Source organism: Sus scrofa, chromosome 9 (genome assembly GCF_054392235.1).
Source record: "Sus scrofa isolate SSC_HxYL_T2T_F1_AM1 chromosome 9, Sscrofa_HxYL_maternal_Yorkshire_Landrace_v2.0, whole genome shotgun sequence".
Classification (NCBI taxonomy): domain Eukaryota; kingdom Metazoa; phylum Chordata; class Mammalia; order Artiodactyla; family Suidae; genus Sus; species Sus scrofa.
This window is the reverse complement of record NC_139391.1, coordinates 5,438,174-5,447,820: the sequence shown is the minus strand read 5'-3', so window position 1 is coordinate 5,447,820 and position 9,647 is coordinate 5,438,174. Positions and strand designations below refer to the sequence as shown.

General features: G+C 44.0%; 1 protein-coding gene across 1 annotated transcript; it reads right to left on the bottom strand.

Annotated features, from left to right (window-relative positions):
* Positions 1 to 4,765: 4,765 nt before the first annotated feature.
* Positions 4,766 to 7,740, bottom strand: LOC100625684 (olfactory receptor 51E2). Its single transcript, XM_021062411.2, has one exon. It carries the CDS (start codon positions 6,865 to 6,867, stop codon positions 5,905 to 5,907), a length of 963 nt encoding a protein of 320 aa, XP_020918070.1. The 5' UTR covers positions 6,868 to 7,740; the 3' UTR covers positions 4,766 to 5,904.
* Positions 7,741 to 9,647: the final 1,907 nt, after the last annotated feature.

Below are 9,647 nucleotides of genomic sequence, written 5' to 3'. Positions count from 1 at the left end.
GTGTGACTTTTTTTCTTCCTGATTCCACATATAAATGATAATATGCACTATTTATCTACTTCTGTCTTATATTTCACTTAACGTAATGTCCCCCAACTTCACCCATCTTGTCACAAATGGTGAAATTTGCTTCTTTTTAAAGGCTGAATAATATTCCACACATTATATATATGATACGTATGTGTAGTATATATTTATATCGCATTTTCTCTATCCACTCATCCACGCCAGACATTTAGCTTGTTTCCATACATGGGCCATTGTGAACGATGCTGCAATCAATACAGGAGTGCAGCTAGCTCTTTGAGGTAACGATTGCATATGGTATTTTTATTTTTAATTTCTTGAGTAACCTCCATACTGTTTTCCTTAGTAGCTGCACTAATTCACATTCCTACCAACCGTGTGCAAATGTGCCTTTTCCTCTACCTCCTTGCCAACCCTTCTTATCTCTTTTCTTTTGGATAATATCTGACATACACTTTAATATCCACTCTTGTTTACTTTTGTATTCTCTTCATGTTTTTTCAGGGCCTGGAATGTTGTGAGCGATCTCTGAATGTTCAAGTTAAATGATATCAGAAATGGACTTGGGCATAAATTCTGCCACTGGCTGGGAGAATTCTTGGTGATCATCACTGGAAAGAATCTCAGATATGTGACGCTGGTAATCTCTGGTCATAAATACATATTAAGAGTAAATCTTTCCTTCCACTGAAAACAAAAAAAAAGCCTGAGTAAATCTCTATGCCCAAACAAAAAAATAACCCCTTATGTTCTACCCTTATTTCTTGTCCATCAGTCTGGATGTGCTGCTTGGAGATGGGGCTAAATGTAATTACTGGGGGCTGGGGGGAGCTGTCCTGGTTATGGAGCAGGCTTAGGCACTTTGGCTCTCAAGGGGAATTGGCTACCTAAACGGGTGCCCTCCACTGTCCAGGCCAACATAAACATGGCTGGGAACAGGGCAGTGCTTTTATGGTCCTTGGTCCCTGGAGTCCCTTTTTTTCACTGGGAAATTGAAGCTCTCATTACAGTGAGCACTTGCTTGAGACCCAGAGGCCTTGGCAAGGGCTGCCTGGGACCACCTCTGCGAATTACAGTGAGTGCTTGCTTGAGACTCAGAGGCCTCTCACGGCAAGGGCTGCCTGGGACCACCTCTGCAAATTGACTCAGTGCCCTGAGCACCCTCCTCCTGGAAGCCCTTCCAGATCACTGGGAAACAGAAGGCAGACACTCTCCCAGGACTCTGGTCTGTGTGAACAAGGAATAAGCCATCATCATAACTCCCCTTTATTTTGCCACCTTCTAGAATGCAATCAAATTTTCCGGGGACAACTTTGAAAAGGGAAAGATGAGAAGGGGGAAAAAGCCCAGGTCATAAACTCCAAGTTCCCAGGCTAATGTGACCAGATGGGTATGTAAGAAAGATCTGTGGATCTTGCTTTGCCATGGGCAGGAACCCGTGTTTCTAGCCCCTCAATGTCTCTGTGAGGCAGGGATTACTGTCCACCTCCTTCACGGCATTAACAGTAACAGCGAATATTTATTGAGTTACACTATGTATTAAATACGGTGCTAAGCATTATACATGGATTACTGCACATAATCCTCACAAAAGTACTGACGGCTAGATACGATTACTGCATCTAGTAAACAGAGAGCAAAATGAGCCTCGCGGAGAATGAATCCATTTAATGAGTCGCAGAACAGTTTGCTCCTGCTGTTGAGACAGGCTCCCTTTCAGCCTGTGAATGTCTCCTGGGTGGACAGGCCCCCATCTTCGAGAGGAGTTTTGATTTTTGGAAAGAGCTATAATTGGCAGAATCAAGGGGGCAGGAGATCAATTTGGTAAAAAACATATTTGGGCAAATAACAGGTGTGGCCCCAGGTAAGGTGGCTGGTTTTCTTATGTGGGTCAGAAAGCAGTTCTCAAGGGTTCCTTGGAGAGTTTCAGCCTTGAAGGACCTTTAGAATTGTTCCTGGCTTCCTAATGATCAGAGTACACAATATTTAGAATGTAGATGGAACTCAAAACTTATCTAATTTATTCACCATTCGTTATGGTCTTTTTCAAAGACATAATGTGACTGAAGACAAGGTTATCCACTTAGTGGCAGAACGAGAGAGTTTTGAGCTCCTAAATTCCATCCCAGGGCTCTGCCCTACTCTCAGTCCTGGGAATTAAGTATCTTCCTCTCTAGGATACTTTCTGAAAACTTTAATAATATATTTTCATTAACCCAGTGTATCCAAAATGCACAAACATTTCAACATGTTCTTGTTATAAAATTTATAGTGAGATATATCATGTTCTTTCTTTAGTAATTATCATAATAAAACATACATAACATGAAATTTACCATTTTAACAATATTTTTAGTTGTACAGATTTGGTGGGATTAAGTACATTCGCATTTTGTGCAACCATTAACACTATCTATTTCTAGAACTTTTCCATCATTCCAAACTGCAACTCTACCAATTAAACAATAATGCCTCATCCTCACCCCCCCCCCAGCTCCTGGGAACCCCTCTTCTATTTTCTATCTTAATGAATTTTCAGTACCTTATGTAAGCGCAATCATACAATATTTGTCCTTTTATGTCTAGCTTATTTCACTTGGCATCATGTTCTCAGGGTTCATCCATGTTGTAGAATATATCAGAATTTCACATTATTATGACTGAATATGTCATTGTGTGTGTATGCTAATTTTGTTTATTCATTCACATGTTGAAAACATTTGGGTATCTTTCCACTTTTTTGGCTATTGTGAATAGTGCTGCTATGAACACGAGTCTTTGGACTACGTTTAAAAAAGTTAAAATCTCAGGGCAGAAGGAGGGGTAGGGAAACTGCAATAGAATATGAATAAATTGGACTACAGTGAACAGTGAGGGTTTGGGGAGCAAGAGTTTTGTACTTTGTTAAACTATCAATCTAGTCATTCACTTAGGCAAATAGAAGTAGTCAGGAAGGTATGCTTTGAGGTAGAGGAACGCACAGGAAAATAAAAGAGGATATAAGTTGTGGGGAGAGACATGGAGGTTCGATCTCATAAAAGGAGGCTCCCAACCATATCATGTGGGATGACACCCAATACCTGAACCCCATTTTTACAGAGCGTGAGAACCCCCTTGTTTCTTTAGGGACGTCATCCATTCCTTCCACTCTGTCTCTTTCCCTCAGCCCCTCTCTATCTTTTCTTTTCTTTTTCTTTTTTTTTAATCTTTTTGCCTTTTCTAGGGCCGCTTCTCATGGCATATGGAGGTTCCCAGGCTAGAGGTCCAATCATAACTACAGCTGCCGGCCTACGCCACAGCCACAGCAACACCAGATCCAAGCCACGTCTGTGACCTACACCACAGCTCACGGCAACGCCAGATCCTTAACCCACTGAGCAAGGCCAGGGATTGAACCTGCAACCTCATGGTTCCTAGTCGGATTCGTTAACCACTGTGCCACGACGGGAACTCCTACCCCTCTCTATCTGCATTGATTAGCTGCATGATTCTGGAGGTGACTTTACTGCCCCTGGACAGAGAATCACAATTGGATGCTCACAGACACATATACTAGGAGGACCCTTCTCCAGGAGAGAGATTAAGAGTCTGAGGTCCCTTCCTTGTAAGAAAAGCCCACAGGTTGGAGTCTCCCCCATGGTTAATCCATCCTAGTCCCCCATCCAAGATTTGTTCAGGGAGGCTATTGAGGAAACACATAGGCTCAGTGATTGACTTTAGGTTTCAACTTCTCATCAGATCTGCTCAACAATGCAATGGAAATAGCTCGTCTTGAGAAAAGATGCATTCAGACCTCTGCACTGGTGGGAAATAAGATCAGGGAAACTCTCACATCTCCAAATCTGAGTTTATAGCATTCTATGAATGTGAAAGCAAATAGATATAGCCCTTAGAAAAATTTAATAGAAAATTTATAATGTCTCACACATAGGTTGAACTCAGACACTGGAAATATTTGACAGATATAGAATACACTACAAAAAAGGAGACATGATTGAGAAGATATAAGAGATAAATAGACAAAAATGTTCTCCCTTAATCTGGAAAGAAGCAGCCTGCAGAACACAAAAGGTGACTGTAGAACATGAAGAAAAATCTAGAATTATAGCTCCCAATAAGGGCAGAGTTATCTCTCAACACAAATACAGTCATACATCTCATAAGGCACAGAGTAGAGAGAAAACAGGATTTACACAGGCTGAGGAAATAAGTGGCAGATGTTACACAGGAAGCAATATAGCACAGAGAGTAAATAACTGTATTTGATTATGAAATTTAATTTCGGCTTATGGCACAGCACCACAAACTGTGTGACATAGTTTTCTTGTTAATGTAAACCTCACTTCTCTCACTGGTACTGGGAAAAAACATTACCTATCCCATAAAGTTGTTGTGAAGATCAGATAAAACCTATAAAGCACTTACAGTCCTGGAATATTACAAGAGCTCAAGATATAGTCATTAGCATTGTTATTTAGGGCTTAAATTCCTAGGTCATAGAGGGTAAACCAACAGTGAGGTCTCCTACAAGCCCTTGTTTATGTAAATTATCAGTTTAACTTTTTCCATTTTAAAAGTTGACCATGTCAACTTGTACAAGTTGAAAAAGTTGTACAAGACGTCCATTAAAAAATTAAATAATGGAAGCATAATTAAGTCACTAGAATTTGAACACATTGCCTTCAAGGCTTAGGTTCTTTTTCAAGTTAGTTTGAATCACATTTCTTTCTAATTTTTTTTTTTTTTTTGTCTTTTTGTCTTTTCTTGGGCCACTCTCGCGGCATATGGAGGTTCCCAGACTAGGTGTCTAATCAGAGCTGTAGCCTCCGGCCTACACTAGAGCCACAGCATCGTGGGATCTGAGGTGTGTCTGCGACCTACACCACAGCTCATGGCAATGCCGGATCCTTAACCCACTGAGCAAGGCCAGGGATTGAACCCACAACCTCGTGGTTCCGAGTCGGATTTGTTAACCACTGAGCCACGACGGGAACTCCTCTTCCTAATTTTAGTTAACATTACATTCAAGATTCATTTTTTTGGTAGAGTCTTTGAAGACTGCATAATATTTCATTAATATGGATTGTTTCATAAATATTCAATTAAGTGAATGGGCATACTTGAGTTTACTATTCCTAACTTTTATAGATCATACCCTAGGATTTCTAATATATGATTATTCTAAATAATTGTATAACTGATATGTTTTATTAAAAACTTGTTTTCTGCATTTAGGGTTATTTTGTTAAAATGAATCTTCAAAAGTGAGATTACAGTATTAAAGCATGAAACTTTTTTTTGAGGGGGGAATGCCTTTGGCATGCAGAAGTTTTCCCAGCCTGGAATTGAACCTGCACCACAGCAGTGACACAGGATCCTTAACTAGGCACCAGGTAATTCCTTAAAGAATGCAACTTTTAAAATGTTCTTGCGATGTCCACCATCAGCTGAGATGCTCAGGCATATATATATGTTTTAACCCAAACTCCTTTTTTCTTGTGAACTTTCATTAATAAAAACTACTAATTTAATAGGCAAAAATGTTTCCTAATTATTGTCTCAGTATAGGGGTTTCTTGGATTACTAGTCAGATAATCTTTTGTTTCAAAGTCAATTGTAATGTTTGTCACTCTCCTTTATGTTCTTCTACTATTTATTTTCCAAATTAAGCTTTTTATAGAGTAAAGATATCAACAGTGGTTTTATCTGTGGAAAAGAATTATGGTAGCCTCAAACATTTCACCCCAAGCAGAGGGAGTTTTTGGAATCCAAACTAGAGAAAAGCACTGATGTGTTTATGGGCAACTGGGATTATGCCAGAATTACGAAATCATTATGTCAAGCCACTAAGGGTAAGAGTAAGTGCCACCATACGGGTCACCTGCCTCCCACAGCCTGAAAGTCCTTGTCATAGCCAGTCTTAAACATAGCTAGCACTCGAGTTCTGATCTCTTTGGTCCTGGCACCGTAAATGATGGGATTGATCACAGGAGGCAGAAGTAGATAGACATCGCCCATGAGAACATGCACAATGGGGTGAAGGCTGTTTCCAAAGCGATGCACCACCGAGAGGCCAATGAGAGGCACATAGAAGGCCAGTACCACGCCGATGTGTGATACACAGGTTCCAAAGGCCTTGGCCCGCTCTGACTTGGAAGGCAGTTGTAGAACGGCTCGTATAATCAGAAAATAGGACAAGGAGATGAACAAGGCGTCCACACCCATGACCAAAAGAATGGCGGTGAGACCATAGACGACATTGGGCAATGTGTCTGCAGAGGCCAACTTCATCACATCCTGGTGCACACAATAGGAATGTGAGAGCACGTTGGACTGGCAGAAGGCTAGCCGTTTGATGAGCAGAGGCAGTGGGATGAAGAAAAGGGATCCACGGGCCAGGGCCACCATGCCAATCTGGGCCGTCACTGTGTTGTTGAGCACTGCGGCATGGCGCAGTGGATGGCATATGGCTATATAACGGTCAACGGCCATGGCCAGCAGAATGGTGGACTCAATGGCCGAAAGAGCGTGAATAAAGAACATCTGGGTCATGCAGGCATCAAAGGTAATCTCCCGGGAATCAAACCAGAAGAGGGCAAGGATCTTGGGCATGGTGGATGTGGACAAGGCCAGGTCAATGGCGGCCAGCATGCAGAGGAAGAGGTACATGGGTGCGTGCAGGCTGCGCTCCGTCCTTACGATGAAGACCACGACGCAGTTTCCAAACACTGCCACGGCATACATAGAGAGCAGAGGGAAGCCGATCCAGAAGTGAGCTTCTTCTAGTCCTGGGATACCGATAAGCACAAAGGTGGCATGTGTGAAGTTGCAGGAACTCATAGCTGGCACGGAGAGGGGGCACTGGAGAGGGTGAGGTCACACTGGCAGCCTGCTAGGACATGGAGCACAATCAGAGAGGCCAGCCCTGGATGCACCTGAGCTCTCCCTCGCCTGTTCTCTCCCCCTACTCCTCCAAGTCATTTACCTCTCTCTTAAGGAGGCTCTCTGAAGCCTTCTGCCAAAGACAAAAGAGACAGCTCAGATTCATTTATCAGCCGCTATGCTCAAAGTCCATTTCCATTTGAAAAAGGGAATCTGGAGAGAACAATGCTTATCCCAACTCTGTCCTTTCCAAGTTCTCTCAGACTCCTTGCCCTGGCACGTACCTTTATGGCCTGGATATTGGGTGGCCCTTTTCTCAGCCAGATGTTAGGAGATGCCTTCCCAGGAATTTCTTCCTGATAGGCTGTGTCCCCTTTCCACCCTCTCCTCTCTTCTCCTCCCCTCTCCTTCCACCATTCAGCTGTTCTGTAAGCATTTACTTACAAGACCTACTATATATATCAAGGCTATCTGCTAGGTGCCCACGATACAAAGACATACTTTTGCCCTTCGGATAACCTATCTAGGGTGAACGATCTAGACAAGTACTGAAATATTAGAATCTTGGGATAAGTGTTAGCAAAAGATGTGCATGTAATGATTGGGAGGAGAGGCATGATCAAAGAACCTTCCTGAAAAAAATATAATCCTTCTGTCTAGTCTTGAAACACGGGTTGAAATTAAACAGACAGAGGAGGGAATAAAATGTACGTGTACCCAAGAGTGGGAATGTGCAGGTTTCTGTTTTTTTGGCAAATTTTCAGGATTCCGGGTCTCCAGGTCTAAGGTCAATAAGAGAAGAAAGAAGCATGGCTGTGATTACACACACACACACACACACACACACACACACACACACACACTTAAAAAAGGGGGGGAGGGGCCAGAACGCAATCTCTTAAGATAAAAAGGAAACTTATCTGGGGACATCAAATGAAAGGCAGTAGCTCCCTCCAACCTCCATCTCCTGAACATGAAGGTGCTGCAGCATCCTGGCTGCCAGGCATGGTCCCTGTGAGGAATCTTCTCTCTGCTCCTGGCCAACAGGTTCCTCCACGCTTAGAAGCTGCTGAAAGGCCATTTGAATGGTCTCGATGACGACTTGGGTTGAGTCCTAACACTCCTAGAGCTTTATTTTTCTCAGAACTTTTGCCAACAAGTCATTCATGTTGGGTGGGACATCTGTTTTTTTGGAAGCCCAGTGTTGCTCTGCTTTGCCCAAACACCTGTGCGCTGACCTCATCAAACTCTCTCCCTGATAGTCTTCCTAAGAGCCCTGGTACTTACAGCTAATTGTCTTGAAAGAGCTAAGGGCTTGGCTTTGTTTGGAAGAGGTTCTGAATTGGGGGAATAAAGTCTGCAGGTGCCTTCATTGTGGTGTTCAGGTTAATCTGTTCGCCACCCCCCTCCTACTCCCCAGGATTCTTCTTCACTCCTAACCTGGGTCCTTACTGCTACTGGGACATGCTTTGCTTTTCTTTCTTTCTTTCTTTCTTTTTTTTTTTTTTTGGTCCTTTTGTCTTTTAGGGCCGCACCCACAGCATATGGAGGTTCCCAGGCCAGGGGTCCAATTGGAACTGTAGCCGCTGGCCTACACCACAGCCACAGCAACATAGGATCTGAGGCACATCTGCAACCTACACCACATCTCATGGCAACACCGGATTCTTAACCCACTGAGTGAGGCCAGGGATCGAACCTGCCTCACCATGGATGCTAGTCGGGTTTGCTAACCGCTGAGCCATGACAGGAACTCTGGGACTTTCTCTTCTAATTGGCCTTAGTGGAGAAGGTTTGGAGACCAGAGGTCTTAAAACACAACATGATAAAATGAGAACCAAAAAATTTGATTTGGATTAAGAACAGATATAGGGTTCAAAGCTCACAAAATCCACACCCCTGATTATTATTTGTTCTCCATTCTCAGGACATGTGCCTAGATATCGCAGCTACCTTCCCTGACAAAGATTAGACCCCCGATCTAGCCCCCAGCTGCTGTCAGAGAAAGAAGAGCCTTTTCAGGGGCAGATGCTTACAGGCCTGCAGAGTGCCAAGGGGAGCACAGCAATGCACTTCCCCTTCCTCAGGGCCTCTCGCCCATGCTGCTGCATCAGCGCCGGCAGACAGAGGGGTCTCTGCTGGCCTCAGAGTCAGATACTTCCCTGACTCTTCTCTCCGTGGGGCACATTTTTCTGCTTTGCTGGTAGCCCTCTAAGCCTTTAGGCCCTCCTGTCACCTCCCCAGTCACCTATCCCAGAAGACCTCATGTTTCTCTCCCATGTGGTCTGTCCTTCTGCCTAAATGACCCCTGTCAGACCCAGTTTTAGCTTCTCTCTGGGTCTGAATGCGGCTGTGCATTTACTCTCACCTGCCTTTCTGGATGTCAGCTAATTCTCTGGAACACTTCCTCCCAGCCAATGAAGATGTGGATGAGACATAAGAGCTTCCCGCCACCCTGCCATGAGACAGTTTGTGGGGTCTTTGAGGATGGCAGGGGCCTTGGGCTGCCGGACCCCCGTGAGGGTCTCTCACTGGAATTCGGTGCACTCCTGATGAGATGCAGCTGAAGCTGGCTCTCCCTTTCAGGCACAGGGCTATTTCTCATGCTGTGCATGAAGCCCATGGGGGCCAGCTGTGGGAACAGGGACAGAGGACCCTGGGGGGTAGACAGCCAGGGGGCAGTATCACCATGGCCACCTGCGTGTCACTCCCACAGGCTTCCCACTCTTTCAGTCTGG